This window comes from Coffea eugenioides, chromosome 4 (assembly GCF_003713205.1).
Source record: "Coffea eugenioides isolate CCC68of chromosome 4, Ceug_1.0, whole genome shotgun sequence".
NCBI classification, from domain to species: domain Eukaryota; kingdom Viridiplantae; phylum Streptophyta; class Magnoliopsida; order Gentianales; family Rubiaceae; genus Coffea; species Coffea eugenioides.
Genome location: NC_040038.1, coordinates 3,766,754 through 3,790,438, shown reverse-complemented (window position 1 = coordinate 3,790,438; position 23,685 = coordinate 3,766,754). Strand labels below are relative to the sequence as shown.

Below are 23,685 nucleotides of genomic sequence, written 5' to 3'. Positions count from 1 at the left end.
ATTCGTTATCAATAATGTTTCTTTTCTTCCCAACTTGATGAGATTGCATGAACTTTGTCTTTATATCAGCTATATTCAAATTCATGCCATGCAAGTTGGTAATTAATCATTTTGGAATGCGAACACAACACCGATATATATTACCAGTAACGAATGTTAATTCCATACCCGAAAATTCCTCTTTTTTTCACAAGTTCGAACTTACTTACCTAAGAAGAATAAAATCCCTCTCGATTTAGAAGTAATTAATGCAAATGCTTTGCATAATTGACGCTGATTATTTAAGGCAAACATCATTCCTTCTTTAATACCTGTACGTACTTCTTGCCATGTGACTTTTAAACGCATGTAATTTTTTCTTTGGGGGGTTAAGAAGTCTAGTTCAACAAAATATCCAAAGGAATAGAGGAAAGCATCTGTTTGTTAGAAGGAAATAAGATCAAGATTAAGGAAAAAAAAAAAAAAGAAGAAACCCCATAGATAGATATAGATAGTGGCTGTGATCTTTTCAATCACAACTTTGAGCTAGTGTTACCCTGATGCACATCAAGCGGTCATGCATGTTTTTGACACTTTGGATGACATTGCAGTTCGCAAGCAAGAAGGATAAGGAATAAAGAAAATGGAAGTCATTGTTCCAACTCGTACCTCGACTCAAAACCACATATTTTCAAGGAAAGGTCTATTTCAAAATGCTAACACTAAGAAGGAAGATCACCTTTTCTTTAGGCCTTCTTTCATGAAACAACCAGCGAAGTCCCCAAAATGGGCAAGACCAAAAAGGCAAGAAAATTTAGAAAAAAAATTTAACATAAGGAAAGACGAGTGGAAAGTGTTGGTGTCCTTCATGAATTTGAAACAAAACAAAACAAAACAAAAGCTTGCTGACGCATAGATATAACAGCTCTCTCCATTGTCTGTCTCACAATTCTTACCGTAATAAGATCCTGTAACTGTATATTTTCCTTCTATACATAGCGCCACAGCATTTATTCTCAATCAATAAGTATTACGACTTTCTTTGTATTTATCCCAATAATCTTCACCCGCAAGGTGGAAAGTCTCACATCAATTCTTCCATATGAAGGCAAAAACAACAAGAAAGGAGGCATGTGATCTCTCTCATGAAACTTCTGCTTCTTCTTCTTCTTCTTCAACCATAGCCTCACTTTCCGATACTAATTCTCTTGCGTGCCCAAATAACTCACCATCAATGGACAGCCCAAAATTAGAAGAAGTGCAACATCAAAATCACAAGCAAGAAGATGATGATAAAGATGTCAAAACCCCTCATCTCGCTTTGGATTTAAGCCTCGCCAGCGCCAAGGATTTGAAGCCTGAACTCAACCTTATAGATTGTCTACACAACAACATGGGGGTTTCATCACAGATTAATCATCCCTCAAGTACTAGCGCTAGTACGGATGCCATTAATCCCCTGGGGGTTAACAATAATAGTGCTAGTAACAATCAAGAACCCGAGCGACGGGTGTTTTCTTGCAACTACTGCCAGAGAAAATTCTGTAGTTCTCAGGCTCTTGGAGGCCATCAAAATGCACATAAACGTGAGAGAACAATCGCAAAAAGAGGGAACCGGATTGGTGGTTCGACCGGGGGAGCGTCATCTTCATCAGCAGCAGCTTTTGGGCACGATTCATTGTTGCAGCGTTACCCAAGCATGGCTTCTTTGCCTCTGCATGGCTCATTCAACAACAACAGGTCTCTTGGGATTCAGGCTCATTCCATGATTCCCAAGCCGGCTTATTTTGCATCCAATCATGTTGGCTTTTCACCTATGTATGGGCAAGCTGGATGGTCTAGAAAGCCTCTTGATCAGCAACCGGCGATTGGGAGGCTTGCACCGGAAAATTATCACATGGGATCTTCCTCAATTGGTGGGGCTGCTAGGTTTGATACCAATATTAATCAAAAATTTTCTACTCCTGTGGTTGAAGGAATTGGAGGGTCGTACAAATGGGACAGTGGTCCTCCTCCTAACCTGAAAACTAGTCAAGAAGAGTTGAAAAAGCTCGACTTGTCCCTCAAACTCTAGAGCAGCAGTAGTCCTAGTGGCACCAGTAGTTACAGCTTATTTGTTTTTGTGACAGTTTTTTTCTAGGGCTCCTTCTTATTGGATTCTGTTTTTTTTTTTCTTTTTAAAATAATTAGTAGATGTTAAAATTGTTATTTTTCTTTATTAGCCGCAGAGGAATTTGCTATTCTTGAATTGGTTATTTTTATCGTTTTGGCAGTTGGCAGATTCTATCGTGTATAGCTTTCGCGATCAATTTGCGTTGCTTCGATTATCATATGTGCTCAATTTTGACATCTCGTCCCAAAATCTCTTTAAGCTTTAGTTGATGTTCCTTCCATACAGCTTTTTTTTTTTTTTTTTTTTTGGCAGAACGCTTTGCGGTATGTTAATGCAAATTTTCAAAAGAAAAACGAAAGAGTTGTTTGAGGAACAGTTGGCTGAAAAAGAAACAAGTCTCCAAGTCCAAGTAGTTGCTTGATCCTCAGAATATTTTCAGAAACATGGAAACATATGATGGTTTTATGGAGCCTTTAATTGTCATCCTAGTAAATATCAAACGGGACATGATACATGATATTTGAAGAAACTGTCAGGATTCCCATTATGCTTTTGGGCACCACAACTATGTATATGGTTTGAAGATTTAAACATTTTTAATTAATGGTATCATGGGTTTCAGTCAGTATTGCATATAAACATCAGTCCGTACAGTTAAATGAATGAATGATTGATTAAATATACCACTCTGAAGTGACATTACTAGCTCCAACAACACAAAAAAAAAAAAAAAAAGTGTAGTAGTAGAAAGTAGTAGTGGTCGTTAGAACCTAGAAGAAGGGCTGAGACTCTACTAAACGACAGGGTTTTTGACCCACCTGCAGGCGAAGAAATAGACCATCTATGCAGAGGTCTTCCTCAATCGTTAGGTAAAGCCATGTGGAAATTGAGTTCTACAAGCCATGCTATCACATCAATTTTCCTACATTAAAATGTTGCAAATCTTCATTGCCTTGATTTGTTACCTAAGAGATCTCTTAAGCAGGACCCTATATAGCTAAGTACCATGGTGGAGACACATCAGACTCATGATGCACGTAAAATATTTAAAAATTATCTTGTCATTATCCAAGAGTAACGTAACTCAAAAATCCACTCACAGGGGGCATCTTTAACTTTAATAATAATGATGGACGATTTTTATATGTGTATGTGAGCCTATATTATTTTGTGTCTCAAGAAAGAAGATCCACAATGATTTTCAATTGATTAAAGAAGCTTCATTTCATGGTATGTGACTTCTCTGTGGTTTGATAAATTTAAGATTGCAGGATGAGGGGCATAATAATTTTCTGCCACTACCTAAAATCACGTCTTTAAATGGTATGAGATGATTACAGGATATCTTGTGTATGGAATCAAATTAATCATCAATCTTCCACCTTAAATTGTCCGATGCAAACTGTAAACCGTAGTGTTCTCTTGAAACAAATAAAAGATCTGGTAGATGTCATTAAAAGATCATTCGTGTATGTGCACAAACTAATTAATTTCAGACCAAAAATATATAAGTGTAAAGTAGAAGTCTTAAATTGATATCGAGTAGGATTTCAATGCGTAATCTTGTTTAAATTAATGGCTTGGTAGTAGTTGTACAAACGATAACGAGTGCAAGAAATTGAATGAATGAATGGTGATGCTAATGGTAAGAATGCAAAAAAAAAAAAAAAAAAAATGTAGAAATTCTTCACTTAAAACTTTTTCTCCCCCTCATTTTTTATACAATGTTTAACTCAAAAATTTCCCCTATGTGCATGTTGCAATGTTGGTACTACTTGTCACAGGCCTTTACTAGTAAAGTCTCCAATTTTGGCCAAAATCTATTTAGAGAAATGTGGGGCAATAATTCGTTAAGTTTTTCATATTTTCTTTCAAGTGTCTGGTGATTATATTTAAACCCTCGACTAATTCAGAGTCGAGCACTATTAGAAAGCAAGCAAGCCCTTTTGAGAGAATGGCATCCCCCTAAGGTACCGTGCAAAATTGTAAATTGTAAAGTTATGTGGTCTAATTAGCAGGAGGAGGAGGGGGCAAACAAAAAATTGTACTACCATCATAATACACTTCTTGCTCGTTCGGTGGAGGCATGGGGCCATGTTAGAGGCATTGGAATTGATCGTGTCAAGATTTTCAATGCAAAATCTTTGAAACTCATGTTTCAGTAGCTCGTGTTTTTGAAATAACATAAGAGTACAATTTTTCTGTTTGAAAGAGAGTTTGAGATACTTGAGAATGTTGTACACGACAGAACTGACTAGATGCATTTCAGGGTCCTTAATGTGATCCAAGCAGCAACTAGAGACGTGATAAATAACAGATACCAAGTTAAGTCAACAATTTTAAAGCTTTTGTCATAGTCTGAATTCCTTCTTCTTCTTCTTCTTCTTCTTTTTTTTTTCAACCTTCTCTGGGCAAAATTTGTTAGTCGGTGGTACTAAAACGATTCAATACATTCAGATCAAAATAACCTTTTGCCTCAACAAACACAATCCTGATCAGGGATCGATTTGTGGCCTGAAGTTTGACCCCCTAATCTGAAGAAGCGTGTAGCTTCATTATTCTGTAGGTTTTGACTAACTTGAACCATGGGTCCAACACCCAGAGACCAGGAACAAGGGGTGTACGCTAGGTGGGAAACGAACAAACGTATGCTACGGTGGGGAAACGAAAGTTGGTTCTTCTCTTCAGGCATTATGCGGCACCAAATTATGTTTGGTGAGGGCCCTATTCTTTAACGAAGGGCCAATTATCTGGTTGTCCTATCCTCATAAAACACACTGTGTTTTAGGATGATATCAAACATCCTTTCACACATACCAAACATTAAGCACCTGTTGAAACTGGGAGAGTATATCCATTGCATGATGTCATCAGCACCTGCCCATTGCTGTAAAGCTAGCTTGAGAAAACATTACATTCACTTCAGTGGAGACTCCTGTTCTGGAGTAAAATGTGGTCATAGCTTCAGTAACTTTCATTATCCCTCTGGAGCCTCAGTTAAATTGACCCCATGAAAATGAGGGGTCAGCTGCTCCTTCCAGAGAACCAACCCCCCACCCAAAAAAAAAATATATATATATATCTTGAATAAAAATGAAACTGCTAAGTTTAACCTCCAAAGAATAACTCTGTGAAAGTATTAGAAACTGCAAGCACGACATTCAGAGCAAAATTAGGCAGTCTTTTCAATCAGTGAGAGTAAAAAATGAAAGAAAAAAAAGGTATTCCTGGTACAATCTTGGGAAGTTGACAAACTAAAAGTACCTACCAGACAGCCCCGCTCTTTATTGTTGAATAAAAAGAAGGCAAAGGACCTGCAAATAGGCATATTTCCATAGTAGCAGCAGCAGAATAGGTACTTCATACTGGCTAAATCCAAGATGAATCATGTACAGATGCTCATAATGAGGCCTTGTGTTTAATGAGGTTATTATAAAGAAGGTGAAATCAACAAATCTCCAATTAAAAGGTCGGCACAGTGCACAAGCACGTTTGTTATTTCTAAAAGGTACTAAATTAACAATCAACATGGTAATAAATGCTTCATCCTTGATGAGGACTATTGCTGGTAATACCAAAATTCACAGGTAAGCTCTTCCCTATTGACAACTTTAACCGCGTGTTTATTTTCTCCAGTTATCATACCAAATACTCAATCGATATTCAGGAAGAAGGGAAAAAACAAAGAAAAGGAAACAACAGAGAATAAGTGACACTGGCATGAGAATTGACGATTGATCATCTCTAATCTAAACATACCCTGACATTAATGAGTTTTGTTGGGCGACGATAAGAAGCAACAAAACACATAAAAGAGTACGATGCTGCATTCATATGGTTTGTCAGAAATCATGATCTCCATTATCTATCAAACTGATTATTCTGTTATCTAAACAAACAATCAAGCTGTGCAACAAACTAAAAATTTGCTCAGAGAAATATGTCAGAACTTCATAAATTGACTTGTACAGCATACAGAATCTTTTTAATGTTCAACTCCACATTACAAGAATAAGAAAATCCAAGAATATTGAACAGCCAATAGAAAAGCCGGGAAAAAGTCAGCCTACTTCCAATCTTATGTTAAAATTGAGGTGACACATCTTACGCTTGAGGTGAAATTCAAAGATGATGACAAGTAATGAAGTCTCATCCTTCCTATACTGCAATCAAATGATCTAGATACCGCAACTAGTGATAAGTGTAGCCTGACTACTACTACTGTTTCTTCTCAACAAAAGATTTGACTGTACCCATCCAACGAATAAATTCTGTTTTATCCTTATTCTTCATGTAACTATGCAAGAATGCAGCAAGGTCATCATTTATACCCCTTATCTCCAGATAATCATAAAGCGAATCTTGCAGCTTATCATCCAATTCCCTGCATATAGAAAAAACCACAAATACAAATCAGAACAAGCATAATATGAAGGGCTAAAGCTCCACCCTCAGTTGCTGAGAAACAACGAAAAAGGACACCATGGTTTCTGGTTTTCAGATAGTTTTGTACCATTAGGAAAATTTTATATATACATATACAACAGGTTAATAAAAATGTAATCCATTTCTTCAGGTGTTTCTTTTTTCTTTGGCTTCCATTTCTTTGTTCCCTTCACTTGAGGCGGCAAACAAGATACAGGATACAAATAGTAAATACTGTATGCTATGATTGTTACTTCTCACCAGCTTTCACAAAAATGGTAGCATTACATCCTTCTTCCTGAATATACAACATCATGTTCTAAGAAAGCAAGTACCAATAACACTTGAGACAAGGACCATGTTCGGTTAAATCATGATGACTTCAAGAAGCAAAGCAAAACAATTACATACTTAAACTCCGGGCCCATGTAGGGTGGACTTGTAATCTGTTTTTGTCCACGAGCATAAACTTTCCGAATCTCGATGGTGTCAGGCCATGCAGAGCAAACAAACTCCAAAACATCAACACCTTCCCCCTTGCAGATATTGACAATCATAGTAACACGAAGCTGCACGTCATCCTCCGTGACAACACCACCTGGTTTCTTTTTTGGGATAGACACATCAAACATTGTTACATCAACTTTGATCTCTTCAGTTTCTCCAAATTTCTTCTTCAATCTGATCCACTGCTCTCCAGGCCTTTCATCAACTGTAAAAAGGTGAAATTCTGGAATAGGCTGCAATAAGAGATTATCAGTTGGAATGTGCTTTGTTGCTTCTATCCCTTCATTTGTTTCGTCAATTGTGATTGTCAATTACATATTTCCTTGAACGTCACAATTTAGTCATTTCTCATATTCACCCCTCATATTTCTACATATTTGAAGAGGTTCTCTGCCACAGTCCTACAAGATTAATAAGTGGTACCTCCGCTTGAAACAAACTCAAAGGAAACTTGATACAATAAGCGCCATGTAACCTGGACTAACCTTCTAACTAATTTAAAAACAACAATTCACCAGTCATTGCATAGCATGGAGAATGATGCTTGACTAAGGCAGCAGCAGCACACATTTACTTCACAATGGTCGAACTTGTCCTAAAAATTGAAAATCATCTCTTCCTTCTAGATTTTACAGGCGATATATTTTGTACAAATCTCTTGGGAGAAATTAATTAACCCCAGAAAATTTAGTATGAACTCGTATTTTGTTAGCTGACCAGTTTTAGAATATAAGATACCACTCTGTACAGAACTTCATGTGTTCCGGTTCCCATTTAGCAGACAGAAGAATTCCTGTTAGGTCCAGTTCCATCACTGATTTGCTTTAACATCATGTTATGTTATTTCACCAATTAAAATCTTGCCAAGGGATATAAGAGAGAGTTCGATCGGGCAAGCATCCCACATCCCTAACAATTAAAACTTCTCCAGAGGCGACCAAACAGCCTAAAGTCGATGATCAAGACCGAAGCTTCACATAATTCAGCAATAAGGATTGGAAAGATAGATTAAATAAGTAGGGGGTTTTGGTAAGTGAAACACTAACTCCCTAATGATTCAGCGACAAAGAACAAAAATTTAGCTATTGGCAAGGACAGTTGATGAAAAAAATAGAGGGTCAATTAACCAAAAAAAGAAAAAAAGAGAAAAGAAATGAGTAAACCGTAACCCCGGAATAATTCAGGCATAAAAGAACAGAACTTTGGTTATTGGCAAGGGAAATTGATGAGAAACAGAAACAGTAACAGTAACAGCGAATAATAGTATACGAGGTTAAATGAGTACCTGGGAGGGAGGAGAGTGGTCGAGTTCGTATTGGATTTCATTGCGGAGAAGTCTGAGAATATTGCCCTCAAATGCTTCTTTTCGCATCTCTGATATGTAATTTCTGCTTGAGTTTGCCGGGTTCAGTGCACTGGAGGGCTTCAACTGTAGCTGCTGAAGAAGTCTTGTCATGGTCCCTCGTAGAGGTCTCACTAAGCGATGCGCCATTATCCCTGTGTGTGTGTGTTACTGTGTGAGGTCTGTGGCAAGTCCGATGATGGGTTGAGGGTTTAAGGAGGGTTTATCACCTGTCTGCCTGGCCCTCCAGCCTGAACTCCGACATCAGAGACAAGTAACGCAAATTGAAATGTGATTTTGTTGAGCAATCGTTTTGCTTGCTGGGTTTAATGGGCTTGAAATATCTTGGACCAAGTCCTGTTGGTCCTTTTTTTTTTTTGGGTACTTGCCAAATATTGCAGTTGCACTATTTTAAAAGAATCCAAGATTGCGATAAAAAGGATCAAAAAAATTGTAACAACATAATTGTTTTTAACCCAAATGCATGCATGCACCAATGTTCGTTGGAGGTACTATGCAGCAAGGCAGCAACTGCTATTGAAGAGAATTCTTTCTTTTTTACGATGGGAGTGTGGCCGGAGGATAATCAAGATACATACATATGACCATCGGCCACATTGTGAAGAATATTCCTAGTGATTTGTTCATAAAGTGCATAATTCTACTTTATCTCACCTGACGAGCAATAGATTTGCAAATTTCTAATTTTCTACTACTACTGCACTGTGAAGTAACGAAGATGGTTTTCAAAATGTATACATAAGGTAGAGCCATGAAATCCAAATGAACTCCTGAAAAGATTGGGAAAAGCTAAAGTCACCAAAACTGCTCCATGTAGAGCCTCCAAGAAATTTAAGATTCTAGATGTCTAAAGCCCGCCTAGGTTGGCCTTCCAGTGATCGTACAGCATTGGTCCCTCAAACATGATTACTTGTCAATCTATCCGAGCAATTGACACATATGCTCATTACCTCTCCGGCTCTCACAAGTCTCCGAATTTCCATCCAATTCTTGTTGCAAAAATGTTTTTTGCCGATGTATAAAAGGCTTGCCAAATCCGATCAAAATTCAATCTAATCACTCTTCACTTCTTTACATCAGAAGAGGGCTCGTAGTTTTTGCTGAACTTTTGATCACCCTGCGAAGCATCAGTGAGTGCTGCGGATGGTGTCCTACCCTCGCCAGCCTCTTTGCTGGGGCTGCCCTTAGCAGCATTAGAAGAACTGGCATCTCCTGCACTATTGTTGGGTTTAACCATTGTTGGTTGCTTTCTTCCACCATCATCAACCTGACCCTTATCTCTGGGATCGGCTGATTTTTTCTTTGATTCCACCACAATTTCTTTCACCGTCTCTTCCAGCTTATCTAGTCTCACCTTTACTGCCAAAAGCTGTGGATCAGATGTCATTTCTTGTTCTTCGGCAGCCTTCTCTGTTGCTTTTGCCTCTTCTTCAGCTTTTTTTTTCACCTCCAGTTCCTGATGTTGCACTTTCAGTGGGAGCATAATCAACAAGAAGCCAATTTACAGTGCAAAACTACAACTTGACACAATAAGATTATGGATTGCTTGCTCAAGAGTTTAAGGTCTTGGAGAAAAGTTTGAAAAGTATTTTATATCATATCCAGTTTAAACAGGAAGTATTTGCGAAAGAGATCAATTCATTGGAATATCACTTCATGATCGATATCACTTAAGGATAATAGGTACTTCTAGTTAATCCGGAATCTGTTGCTGAACATCTTACTCTTTTCTATCGTTTTTAATTTCAATTAAAAAGCAGCAATCCAGTCGTAACCTAAATTGAAGAATTTAGTAATGAAGGAAGCCTGCAATAGAAAATCCTAACAGCCATACCAGTAAACATAAACACCATCAATTCAGAAACCAAGTTTTGTACCCTTTTATTCCAGCTGATTTGACATTAAGCAAAAATGACGAGTATATTAACAATCTCGTCAACAGCCAACATTATTAATAATCTAAAACCTCAGAAAACAATTAGAGTGAATGGCCCAAAAGGTCACTAAACTATTAAAAATGGCACCCTCTGGTCACTAAACTTTTTTTGTGACCGAAAAGGTCACTAAACTCGCAAAAACTCTCCAGCGAAGTCATTTTACCGAATTTCAGCGATTCCTCATCCGGTAACAGGGTCAATATGGAGTGGAGGAATATAGTAAAGGGGCAAAAATGTCCGAAAGATTATTGGAATAGGTGAAGCCATAGATTGTCTCAATCCCAAACCATTTTTGAACCCATAGATTGACTTCGTCTTCTCCGGCAGTAAAAAAAGTGACTTTGACCACCTGTAAACCAAATCAGAATAGCAAACCTCTTCGAGTTACAGCCTAAACCCATCTCAAAAACAAGAGTAGCCAAGGAAATTGTGAAGCTGGTGATTTCAATGCAGTGGGTGAAGCGACCGAGGGATGAGTATGCTGACCCGTACACGATGTATGGTAAGTTATTAAAAAATTTATTTTGGTGAAGAAGAATGTTGGTAAAAGATAGTGCAAAGTCTGAAAATGTTAATACGAAATGCAAAAATGTTATGTCGTACAGTTCGTCTATGATAACTCCCGAAATGGAATCTCAATTGTGCCCCCCAATGCAACGGTTGTTTGGCTTTCAGGAACCTAATTCAATCGGCGCTCGATAAAGGAGAATTCCAGATCGCCGAGACATCCACAGAAATTGAGACTGACCCATTCCAGCAAAGAATCGGCATCAACATGGTGAACGTGAGGCCTCTATCTTCACTCATTGTGCCTGGGAAGGATCATGTGGACTGCAAACAATGTCAGGAAATCGCACAACAGCTTCATTCTCTTCATCTTCCCTTATCTTATAATACACTGGCTAGCGCCTTTGTTCGATTGGACTGGGATGAAGACTCCTAGTCACCGGGCTAGCTCTTCTCCTCCGCTTGTCCTCTTTTGCCCTACTCGAATGGGGATCACTACTCCCAAAAGACAGCTATGATCGGGCAATAGCGTAGATAGAGTAGAGCTCTCGTTTCTTTGATTCGATAGTTCCATAGTTGGAACTCTTGTCCTCTGAGTCCATCTTAGGTTAGGTCTAACTCAAAAAATTGTGTAAGTGAAGTGAAGGCGGATCGAGCTTATACTCTTTCTTATCTTGTCTCCACTCCTTTGGGCCAGAAGACAGGCAGGAGAGAATGTCATCAATAAGCCAGCAGATATCTGAGATCCTGTCTTCACTCATGAATGGACTCTTTCTGTGATACCTTTTGCGTCTTGCCATGAGTCATTGGACAGGATGAAATGGAAGGAGATTTTTCCTTGAATAGATGAGAGAAGATTTGTCTTTCAACAAATGAAAAGAGGACTCAGCTAATTTCTAGATCTAAGGCACGACTTGCGAGAGAAAAAAAGGTTGACCATATTTTGTTTGACATTTTTGCCCCTTTACTATATTCCTCCACTCCATATTGACCCTGTTACCGGATGAGGAACCGCTGAAATTCGGTAAAATGACTTCGTTGGAGAGTTTTTGCGAGTTTAGTGACCTTTTCGGCCACAAAAAAAGTTTAGTGACCAGAGGGTGCCATTTATAATAGTTTAGTGACCTTTTGGGCCATTCACTCAAACAAAATTATATCTTATGTTGAAAACCGTGATGTATCGGATAAAAATGGTTCAATGTCTGCTTGACTCTTAAATGTGCAAAACAGCAATTTTTAGTCTCAAGTTGTTCAATCAAATCTCACATCATCAACTAAGTCATGATTTGCTGAAGCTTGTGCTATAATTGAAAAGCAAAACTGTCAAAGCAATGTGCCATTGAAGTGAAAAGATAAGGTTGTCATACCGCATCCATTCTTCTCATTTCTGAGCGAGCATACTGAGCCACCAAATATACAGCTGCCAGGGAAAACAGCAAAAACATATTAACACCTTTATCAACTTGCAAAACAATTATACAGTGAGAGTTTGTGATTGTAAGTACCCAATGATGGCAAGCAGGCAAAGAAGAGTTGTACCAGATGGAAGTCAAGCCTGACCATCAATGAGAAATACATAAGGAGAATGCGGGAGCAATGGTAACAAAAATGCCATTTTCCAGCAAAACATAAAAGGTCACCAATCGTCTTGTAATAGTATGAACACCGATAAAAATGCTTTGAGAAGTCTCGTATGGAAATCATATGAGAGTCTACCAACTCCCTCGATAGGCCATGATTACGGGGTCAAGATATCAAGCATAAGAGAAGGCAACAGATTCAGATGATGCAATTTTGTTTAATTTGTCCTTCCCTTGATTCCCTCTTTTATGCTTTTCTGCTGTCACTTCAACCCTTCTTTTGTTCAATAACTATTGAATTAACATTCCATTTGATCTTTACATAATATGCAGACAAACTACAGAAAAGCTATGAAGACTTGTAATAGCACTGCCCAATCGAGGAATGAGCCATTACCTTCAAAGGCTCGAAAACAATTGCCGGGAATAGGCACCAAGAATATATATAAGCTTCAACGAATTCAAGCATTGACTGTCCCCAACACAAAAAATTCGCCATAAAGTTTGCTAATGCTAGCAAAGCCTCTTTCTGAACATAAATTAGTCATTCTTGTGAGACTAGTCGTAGGTAAATTTCGCAAAAGGAATACTCACAACAATCCCATAGAAATGGAAACTTTGCCATGATCCAACTAACAATTTATTCAAAAATACATGTGCAGAAGCTGTTCGGTGAAATGCCTAAAAGAAATCAACAAGAAACACAGATTAATAGCATGCCACGTATTAACACGTATTAAGTAAAATGAATGCACTCCCTACAAACTGTACCCAAATTTCTTGTTTTTGGGGGGAGTGGTAAAGAGAATCTTTGCAGCAGTCATGAAGTTGAGGTTTTCCAGCTCTTTATAGGCATCTTGTCGGCTTATAGATGAAGAAGAAGCCTCATCAGCAACATTAGCCTCCTCCTTGATAATAATATTAGTGCCATTCTTGTTGTTAGCGTTGGAGGGCTTGTTGGTGCAAAAGGGTCTGCTTTGAAAGCGTCTGAATCGCTTTGAAAATAGGCCCCATATCTGTCCCCTGCTTCTCATTCTTCAGTCATCAGCATTTCACAGAGGGAACAACGCTTGTTTTTTGGGTGGAGAATGCCGAATAGGTATTTTGTTTAGTGCTACTCCTAAATTCGCTTTTGGGCGGAGAAAATGGACCGGAAGATCAGAATTCGAGCTCCAAATTTTGCAGCTTTGGTCCATCAAGTTCTGAAATTTTGCCAATTTGGCTGAATTAGTCTCTGAACTTGGCAGAATAAGTCCCTTATTTTTTTCTTCAAATCTTGTATGTAGCTTTTAGGATCAACCAAATCGGGGCTTGGACATGATCTATCTTTTAGCAAGAAGTATATGTTCATAAGCATACCGAGTATGCGTGCTAATTTTAGAGAATGAAAGATTGAATTGAACAATTTTTTATTTTTTAAACATGGAGATAAAACAAGGTTCTTTTGGGCACAAAGAATTCCGATTTTCTCCAAATTGTTTTTTAAGCTGTACTGAGATGATAATCAATAGTCATTTTAATTTTTACCCACTTCGACCATCACCTATTTCTCCTTACCTCTCCCGTCCCCACTCCTGAAATTGTATCTGAAGCCTCAATCGATGTCTGAGGCAATATTTGAGTTCCAATGAGGTCTTTATTCCTAAGAAAGAAAAGAAAATGATATTCGACATTATGGTTTTTCGATTCCTATGTGCTGCCACTTTTTTCAAACGAACCATCAATAGTACTAAAACAATTTCAATCAGCATTAGCATAAAATGGACCTACTATTCCAACCTGATTTGGTGCAATGGTAGTTATGAAATGAGTACCTCAGGATAAGATAAAACTATGAGATGAAGCAAGCAGTAGTAAGTGGTGGCTGGTGGCACTCATGCTATTAACAATGGTGATTATGGAGATATTATGGTGGTGCTTGGAGGTTTTATTACATCAGCAAAGCTAATGTTGATTGCGAGATGAGACCAAAACTAATCGTCGAGTTTGTTTGGATAGTAGATCATTTGGGATAATTTTTTGTTTAAAAAAAAAATACAGTAACACTTTTTTGATATGATTGAAAAATATATTGATAATACAAGCAAATAAATTTTGGCTAATAATCTCTATCCAAACAAACGTGTTAGCCAGAAACGGTGTGTTAGGGTGGAAGAGGCTCCATTCTCTTGTTAAGATTGTTGTGTGCGAATTTAATTAGAAAACCACTTGCCGTCCATTTGCAATATTAGAGCAACAAAAATTTGAATATTACGCCTTTAAAAAAAAAAAAAAATTGGGTGTTACGTTTGGGTTGAGTTAGGACGTTAATCTTGAGATTTTTTTTTCTAATTTTTTCTTTTAAACAGGGGGAAGGTGGTGTTTAAGAAACGAAAATGGAAAAGATGAATTTGAATCTAAAATTTTTGAACCTTGAAATCTCAATTTTAACTATTAAGCCAAGATCTACTTAGCTAATATTGAAAAATCTTGAATACACGTTTCACTTATGCTAATTGTTTAAGCAAATCTTTCTCGACAAATTCACTTTCTTGATTTGGCTTTGACTGTTGACAAATGAAGCTACTCCGTGACTAACATGAGTCAGAATCAAGGCATAGAACTAAAAAAAGGGGACGAGAAACCAATATACTACTGACTTTCTCTTGGACATATGAAAGGATTTGTCCGACAAAAACCCACACACACATATTTATTATCTTCAGAATTTCAAACCTTTGATTCCGAGGTTGGTGTCTAAATTGTGGATTAGCCGTTACCCTATTAGAGATTTAATCAGGATGCTGCATTTTTCACTTACCAATTGTGAAATTAATTGCAATGGGAGGAAAAGAAAGAAAGAGCTTGTTGAAGAAGATGTAGGAGGACAAGGAGAATTATCAAAAATCAATTCTTGCATGGCCCAGTCCCACCAACTTACTCTGCACCAGGGATCATCACATTCTGTCAATTCTTTGCACCAATATGCATACAATAATAATCACAGATAATCATACCTTAATATAATCAAAATCCTCATAAACCCCCTTCGCCATCCTATCTAACCTCCTAATTAATCTAATAAAATAAACATCCTGCCACCACTTCTCATAATGAGTCTACGTTACTTTCTCCCAAAAAGAATTTTCAAAATTTTAAAAAATTATATAGATTACACACTTACACAGCTGGGATTCCAACCAATCACCTCAGGTCCTTGCTGTAATTCCCACTCAACCTCAGGGCCATTTCTCTCCTTCCCCGAGATTTTATATATTCTTTCCCGTCCGCCAAAATTGGACGCTGCGGCACTGATATGCCGCCGGTTTGTACTCACAGATAACATTCTCGAAAGCTGCTCAACTCAATTTTCTCTCTTCTTCATCAAATAAAGATTCAAATTTTAGTGCATATATATATATATAGATATATTCATTCTTGCATATTCGTCAAAATTTTTTTTTTACTACAGAGTAAATTCAAGAATGTTGTGCAGAAAAAGTTCAGTTAAAAATGGCCGCGGAACAGTGCCAGTGAACCTGAATGTTTATGACCTTACATCCATTAATGGGTATGCTTATTGGCTCGGCCTCGGGGTCTACCATTCCGGAGTTCAAGGTCAGAATTCATTCTTGCTTTTCTCTCAAGCTTGGCAGAATTTTTTTTTTTTTTTTTTTAAAAAAAATTTAACTGAAAGGCGTAACTGTTATGCTACTATCTATGGCTCTGAATCTATGCAAATTCAGATCTACATTGGCTTGATAGTTGGTGAAAAGGAAAACCCACATAGAATTTGATTAGATTGAGCAGAAAAGTGTTCTTTGATTATTTCAATTGCAACAAGTTACACCGTAGGAAAGCTTAAACAGGAGGGACAAAGAGAGAAAAGGAATAACTACATAGATAGAAAAGGAAAGGAAAAGGTTACAAACAGAGTAAAAATGATTAATGATCATGTGGGTGGGATGGAACTTGGCAGTTCACGGGGTGGAGTATGCATTTGGAGCTCATGAGTATCCGACGACCGGAATTTTCGAAGGGGAACCAAAGCAGTGCGATGGATTCACGTTTAGGAAATCGCTGTTGATGGGATGGACGGAAATGACACCAGGGCAGGTGAGGGGAGTGATGGAGGAGCTTGCTGAAAAGTACAGAGGAAATGCGTACAATCTCATAACCAAGAATTGTAACCATTTCTGCAATGATGCTTGCATGAAGCTCACTGGGAATCCAATTCCCAGCTGGGTCAATCGCCTTGCCAAGCTAGGTAAAAGCCTCCATCCCAACCTTCTCCCTCTTTCTCTGTGCTTTCTTTTTTTTTTTTTTTTTATCTCAAATTTTTGTGCAATCTTCCTAGAACTGTGTGCTGTAATTTGCTTTTAAATGGTTTTGATTGAGTCTCGAAGTTTTTTTTTCTTCTTTATAAGAAGAAACCAAATAGAACATTCGGCTAAAAACTACTAGTAGTTTTGCTTACCGTTTGAAAAGGATACCAGAACTCACGAATCCATCACATTTTTTTACTAGCTTTCAAGGTCTACGAAAAGATATAAATTTTGGTTGTTCTGCATTTTGAGTTGAGAGTGTGTGTGTGTGTGAACGATTACGAACAACCATTTGATTTGATGCTTATTACCTGAATTAGCAGAAGCTTTTGGGAGTCTATTCATGTCGGATTTAGTTAAAAACATCATGTATCTTCTCTTTTGGCTCTCAGGTTTCTTCTGTAAGTGTATCATTCCAGTGACCTTAAACACAACTAAAGTTGGTCATCACACAATCGAAGACAAGGTCTGCGATAGCGAGAAAACGAAACTCAGGAGCCGCTCAAAAAGATCGAATTCGCCTTCAAGTTCATCGTCATCTTCATCCTCACAAGATTCAACGAATAGGGATCCAAGTAGAACCTCTCATCCTCCATCTTCACCATTGATTCCTGGCTCTAGTTCTTCCTAGATGTCTTCATGTGGGTTTATATAAAACCTTTTTTAATTTTTTCCCCCATCCCGGGTGATCTATAGTGCTTACCCCTCTCAAGAAACTTTATTTGTACATTCAGAGTCCTTGGATTAATTTGGACCTGAAAATGCACCTAAAAAGTACCATTAAACTTGTCGGACCCAAATTTTTTGTGCCATAATATAATAACTAACGTGTTTAGAACCACGTCTTGGCGTTCCATCCAGCGAGTTGGGCGTTCCATTTCTGATTCTTTTTCATTTTACAGACATTAAAGGACCTCAAAATATAAAGTGGCTAGTTTCACACACAGATTTTTCACATTTCTGTTATTCATTCACGCTGGTTAGATAGATATATAGCTTCCAGTTTTACTCCCGTTAAATCCAGTTAGTTAAGGAATTAAGCACCAGGGTGAGGGCATCTACCAACAGTCAAAAGTAGTTGTTAACCAAACTAAGACATGTAATTCCTCATTAGCGGTTGCTGGCCCTAATCGACTCATGGTATTCCACATCCAATGTCACGGGGGCTTGGCTGATTTCTTGAGAATATTTGCATGTAAAGTAGATATTACTTCAACTGCTTTTTGAATTATGGGGACTCCTTTTCTTGATTTACCAACCACTGTCCCCCAACTTTCTGCGTTTTAGCTGCAAAAAGTCCCAGCAGTACCTGAAACAGGTCCCACCAGCTTACCATTCAATCATATCATCTTCCTGCCACCGCTAAATCTGCTCAAGGCATCGTATAAAGCAGCTGTAAAATGCCAATAAAGAACAGGGAGCGCAAAATACAAGCAGACGACTATATTGAAACTTTTATATAGTAGTAACAAGTTTTCCATATAACACAGAAGCAACTAGATGCGAAGCTGTTCTAGCAAGAGATTCAGTTCTGCAAGAATAAGGCACCTTTCATTTTTTATCTGTTCCCTACACCCAATAAAAAAAAAGGAAAGAAAGAACATCAATCAGTAAAAATAAAAGCAAAAGCTTCTAAACAGAAGATGGTGCAGAAGGCAGCCAACTTGATGTGTATAGTCTTGCTTGAATCCTGCAAGCATATCAATTCTGTCATATAATGGTAATGCATTCTCCCAAAAAGATCTGAATTCATCTCATAACAATGCTAAGCATAATATTGTGACAAGACTCTTAACAGCCCCTGCGCTAAACTCGTGCTTGAGGATCAACATATCTGGTCCCGCACACACGTGAAAGTCACATAGCCAATAGATTGTGCAATGACGCCTCTTGTCACATTTGAGACCGCTGAGCATCCCCATCTATGGAATAGGGAACGTGATTGCTTACTTTGAGGATGGCATTTTGGGGAGGAAGGCTAAGTTTGCATCTAAATTTAACCTTAACCCTGCTTCGCTCTCATCCAGTCAACAAAATTATCCAAGATCCAGGGCCAAGCAGAGTCCGGGTCATAGTTACTAAGGTCTGGGAAGCTTATCTGTCACAAGAACCATCAAGCTCAGAAGGTCAAGAATTCAAAATCACGCAGCGGGATGAGGTTACAAACAATGTAATTTAACATATAGGGTGTTCATGTAACTAAAACGGAGGATACCCACAAACTAGACCAGTGTCAGGATCATCAACATGAATCCCAATACGAGATGATCATCTTTACTAGAAGATTTGACAAACATCTGGGGAATAAAAATGAAAGAACCAACACAAACCTACCTCAGTGCAAAAACGATAAAACCCCTTCCACTGATCCATGTTTATAACCTTGTAATCAGTCTGTGTCTGCAGAAAAATCAAAGCCACAAAAGTATTAGCAAAGATTACCTATTTCACCTCTTGCTCAAAACAATAAAATCCCACAGCTGTTCCTGTAAAATTAACTCAAATTGCAAACAATAATAATTAATTACGACAAAAAGGAACCATGTCACCTCTGTGGTACCACATCATGGCAAGTTGCAGAAGTTCACATACACCACAGACATGCTAAGATCATATAATACTCAATTCTTAAAAAGAGGGCAGCAAGACAACTATGTGAATAAGGTTTCTTCATTAAAATTAGATGCAAAGTCCTGAGAATGATATGGCTATCTTGGAATAAGAATAAATTTCAATTTAAGTGTTATGAAAGAAGAATATTTACTCACCTTAAGATACTGAACCAAATAGTCAACTTGTGGTCCAAATCGGGATCCCAAAACAAGATCCAGTAGAACAAATATACTCTCAATATCAATGCTCTTTTGTTTTTCCTCTAAAAAAATCAGAGAATAGAAGGTGAGAAGGAGAAAAGGGGAGTTCCAATTTCAAAAACATGACAACACTTGCACAGACAGAATTTCACCTGTTAGACAATATCGGAACGCATATGTGTAGAAATCCTCAAATGTTGACGGTCTCCTAACCTATAAAATACGTAGGAAAAAGGTTAAAGCGAAACTAACCAAATCTCCCTTGGTCACTCTCTTTCTAGGGAGCATCAAGACATGATACCATTAACTTATCAAAGTTGTAGAGTAAAAATAATTTAACCTCTTTCTCAAGGTCAGGAAGTGCTTTTTTCAGTTTAACAATTGTATCTGCTCGCAATGCTCTGAGACCTCTTCTCCATTCATCCTAGAAAGAGAGTGGCTTCATTAACTCAAGAAATCTAGAAAATCATAGGGGCTCTGTTTGGATTCAAGAGTAATAGCAATTAAAAGGATAAAAATTAATTCTCTTCATTCGCATATTACGACAAATGAAGCATCATTTAGGAGCCAAAAGCCCAAAGGCATAGTCAAACAGATGCTAGTCATCTTTTCAATAGTTGGTCTGCGGTCACTATTGACAAAGATGTAACTCCTCATCCATCTTAATGTTATTAATTGTCATTATCCACGAGGTTTGTTGCAGTTAAAAATATCAAAATCCAAGAGTCAAACATGATTCCATTCCAAAAGAAGCCAAAAACACAACAGATAGTGCTCTATCATAATACTTCATGCTCTCGGTTTGCTTCCTTACCAGGGTAAAGTATCCTTGTTTCTCAGCTTGCATTTTCCTGAGATTAACATTCGCCAGTATTTCAGAACTACAAGAAACTATGTGAATGAAAATCACAACTGAAAAGAAAAATTACCATGCCAGCATTAATATCCGGACATCAGTATGATCCACCTCCAAATCAGAACAAAAAGATTCAATTCCTTCAGGGCTAGTCAAGGAAACAATCAGAAATGACAATTATGCAATCACCCAACTCCTAAGAAGAGAGAATTTTAGAATTGTATTCAACTAGACAACAATTCTTATAGCATAATCACTAACACATGTTATAGACCATGTGAAAAGAAGTGAAACGTTCAATGTTCAATGTGCTTCTATTGTTGCTTGAACTCATATTTGCTTCCAGCCATTTGTCAAAAAAAATATAGTCAACATAGTCAATGACACGATGAACAGCATGAACAAGAAAAATTCTTGATTCAAAAGCAGAAAACTGATGGTCTGAGAGAAGTGTCATCCCAATAATGGATGAAGATTATAAGATTTAATTCAATCAGTAGGGTGAAAAATATATCACAAAATGACATGGACAGAATATAAAATGTAATTCACAGACTTACTCAAATGACACGGACAGAATAGGAAATGTAATTTGCAGACTTACTCAATTAATCCAGATGAATTATTTGCATATGAAAAGAAGAGCTGATCGATTCGCTCCAGCTCCTTGCTGGCAGCTTTACCTGTTGCTGAAGAATTAAAAATACAACTGATGAAAAAGAGAGTTTAATGTGCTGAAATTTTCTGTTGTATCACAAGATCATATCAAATGAGAAGAATATCACCGTTAGTAAATGCAAATGACAAGAAAAATTTATAATAATTGCAGATTCTTAGAATTCAGAATGTCACTAGTTATCCAAAAGAAAATAATTTTGAAAAGATTAAACTGATAAAGTACCTTACAACAAATCAGCCAAACGAGCAAATTTGTTCATATTTTTTTGTTTATATGAAAAATAAAGATAATGCACAACTCAATTGAGTTTAAGATGTAGAATACAACACTACCTCACCAAGAAGCTCAGGCGAATGTCCTAATACCATTATTTTCTTACAATCATTAACTGACATCAAAAGTCCTAGGCAGAAGGCTAACAAATGGTTTATATGAGGGTTTCTCGAGTCTCTGACACTAGATCTTTTCTTGAATTCTTTTTCTTTTCTTTTTTCCAGGGTGGAGGGGGAATAGGGAGATATGCACCATTTAACTATATGCTGTAACCCTTATTCTTCCATTAACCATCACCAACAAAAGAAAAATAAAAGGAAAAACAAGGTCACAAGTAAAGGAAAAAAAAAAGAGAAAACGAACAGCGACCATGAAGTTCTCAGCCTAAAGAAGACAAGTTTACCCTGTTAATTGACAAGCAAAGAAAAGAACAAAGATAAAAAGAGTAGTGAGACCATGAAGTTGTCAGCCTAGAGAAGACAAGTTATCCTGTTAAAGTTCATCTTGTTGACTCTCTGCAGTCCAAAACATTCCCAACCTCCCAGCCACTCTTGCTAACCCGTCCTGAACTATGGCTATTCCAATGCTAATTGCTTCAAGCAGCAGAAAATGCAATGTGGTGTCCTTTTACTCTCTTAGTCCTTAGCTGGCACCTCAAAATCATACCTTGATAATTTTTTAGGCTAAAGTTCACACCTTTATTATCAAATCAACATGCTCTGAAAACCATTAACTGGGCTTGACATCCAACTCAAAAGTAGATCATCCAGGATGTAAGTTCACCAAAGAAGAGGACAAGTCACAAAGACAGCATATTCCCAAGCTCAACCTTGTGTTTTTGTTTTCTTTCTTAGTGAAGCTAATAGTGATCCAAATTTGAAAGCATAAGAGCATATCATAAGTCTCTACTTCGATTACTCCCACTCTCCTCAAAGCGAACGATCAAAAGCAGTCCTTTGACACAAAGTCAACACGAAATTCGAGTCAAAGAAATTTATCAAAAAGAACTGAAATTCAAAATACTATAGTATGAGGTCTCTACAAAATTTTCAATCTAAGAATCCAAGAACTACTCTAGTCATCACAATTTTCCTTGCATAATTACTTACCTAAGCACAACATTCAAGCCTTATCCTTGGAATGACACGCCAATCTAGCTCCACCACAAATTCTATAACAAAAAAAAAAGCTGCAAACAATGGCTATAATCTTCAATTAAATATTATCCATACCAACTGAGCTTCCAAAAGCAGAAAGAAAAAGCAAACAACGAAAATGAAAGAACCCAAAAAAAGCAAAGAGAAATATTTTAAGTCAGCATAGATATTAGTAATACGCGACAGAGAGAAAACTTCCCATACGGGAGTTTCAGTCCAATTAAGCAGAATTAAGCATCAAGTCATCATGAACACTACTGATATGTCAATCAGAAAAAAAAAAAAAATTTTGAAGGGGAAGAGGATCAAATTCCAATTTATAAAAGAAAGAATTCAACTCCAGATATATATTAAAAGGAAAAAAAACGAAAGGATCATCACCAGAGCGAAAGAGATCGACCGCCGAGGAAGAATTGGTGGAGGTAGCAGAATTGGAGGGACCTTTTCTTGATGAATTGCGAGGCATCCTCTTCTGCTCTTCTGCTCCTCCTCGTCGAGAACTCTATCGAGAAGAGAGAGAGAATTTGCGATTACGCGGAATTTAACCCTTCGAGCGAACGATGCTGAGGCAGTCGTCGCTCGAAAAGCTGTTCCCCCGACTCGAGAGAGAGGGAGAGAGAGGACTCCTGAGCTGGATTAGTAATCCGCAATTTGTAGTTGTACTGCAACTCTAATTTTAAAGAGCAAAGAGCGGCGTACGGCACCAGCGGGTGCGCGTATCGGTCGTTGTCTCATTAAAACCTCACAAAGGATTGGTGACGTCATCTGTTCTGAAGAGTACTTGAGCATTCCCCAGCTTTCAACCGTCTATTTTCCTAGATTCCCACTTTACACCTTAAAAAAAAAATAAAGAGTTTAAGAATGTCCGAATTCAAATATTTTACTTCTCGATTTTCACTAATTAAAATTGTCCACTTTTGGTGAATTTCGAGATTTTCCTGCTCTTGTCTTGAAACTTTCTTATTTTTTAACTCAAATTTCAAAAACTTAGACAAGTTTTGGAAGAGAAGAATCGGTATCAATTGGTATAAAAGTAAATTCTCACTTCTTCATTGGTCTAGTTTTTTCTATTTTATTTTGTAAAATTTTATACGCTGCTTCTTCCAACCCGCGTCCCCCCCCCCCCCCCCCCCCCCCCCAAAAAAAAAAAATCCCCTTTCCCAAAGAAAAATTTGAGCACAATAGATTTTAA

At 37.6% G+C, this 23,685-nt stretch overlaps 5 protein-coding genes across 6 annotated transcripts; 2 read left to right on the top strand and 3 right to left on the bottom strand.

Annotated features, from left to right (window-relative positions):
* The first annotated feature begins 1,046 nt into the window (after positions 1-1,046).
* Positions 1,047-2,288, top strand: LOC113768750 (zinc finger protein 1-like). Its single transcript, XM_027313218.1, has one exon. The coding sequence runs from the start codon at positions 1,082-1,084 to the stop codon at positions 2,051-2,053; it is 972 nt and encodes a 323-aa protein (XP_027169019.1). The 5' UTR covers positions 1,047-1,081; the 3' UTR covers positions 2,054-2,288.
* Positions 2,289-6,042: 3,754 nt separating this feature from the next.
* On the bottom strand, positions 6,043-8,623 carry LOC113768602 (uncharacterized protein At2g39795, mitochondrial). The gene is made up of 3 exons (XM_027313030.1): positions 8,310-8,623; positions 6,929-7,257; positions 6,043-6,476 (listed from the first exon to the last, which is right to left on the bottom strand). Exons 1-3 carry the CDS (start codon positions 8,514-8,516, stop codon positions 6,311-6,313), a joined length of 702 nt encoding a protein of 233 aa, XP_027168831.1. The 5' UTR covers positions 8,517-8,623; the 3' UTR covers positions 6,043-6,310.
* A 433-nt stretch (positions 8,624-9,056) lies between these two features.
* LOC113768608 lies at positions 9,057-13,484 on the bottom strand. Its single transcript, XM_027313035.1, has 4 exons — positions 13,183-13,484; positions 12,337-12,386; positions 12,199-12,251; positions 9,057-9,843 (listed from the first exon to the last, which is right to left on the bottom strand). The coding sequence occupies exons 1-4, from the start codon at positions 13,443-13,445 to the stop codon at positions 9,451-9,453; spliced, it is 759 nt and encodes a 252-aa protein (XP_027168836.1). The 5' UTR covers positions 13,446-13,484; the 3' UTR covers positions 9,057-9,450.
* Positions 13,485-15,659: 2,175 nt separating this feature from the next.
* LOC113768280 (deSI-like protein At4g17486) lies at positions 15,660-17,556 on the top strand. Its single transcript, XM_027312562.1, has 3 exons — positions 15,660-16,008; positions 16,370-16,657; positions 17,108-17,556. The coding sequence occupies exons 1-3, from the start codon at positions 15,876-15,878 to the stop codon at positions 17,344-17,346; spliced, it is 660 nt and encodes a 219-aa protein (XP_027168363.1). The 5' UTR covers positions 15,660-15,875; the 3' UTR covers positions 17,347-17,556.
* A 577-nt stretch (positions 17,557-18,133) lies between these two features.
* LOC113768279 (DCN1-like protein 4) lies at positions 18,134-23,145 on the bottom strand. Of its 2 annotated transcripts, none has more exons than XM_027312560.1 (10): positions 22,875-23,145; positions 20,989-21,073; positions 20,458-20,532; positions 20,343-20,379; positions 19,869-19,952; positions 19,681-19,741; positions 19,484-19,590; positions 19,050-19,115; positions 18,717-18,813; positions 18,134-18,637 (listed from the first exon to the last, which is right to left on the bottom strand). In XM_027312560.1, the coding sequence occupies exons 1-9, from the start codon at positions 22,957-22,959 to the stop codon at positions 18,718-18,720; spliced, it is 696 nt and encodes a 231-aa protein (XP_027168361.1). In that variant the 5' UTR covers positions 22,960-23,145; the 3' UTR covers positions 18,134-18,637; position 18,717. The 2 variants fall into 2 exon arrangements, with proteins under 2 accessions (XP_027168361.1, XP_027168362.1); XM_027312561.1 differs by adding an exon at positions 22,446-22,525 and having other exon boundaries at positions 18,134-18,813; positions 22,875-22,946.
* Positions 23,146-23,685: the final 540 nt, after the last annotated feature.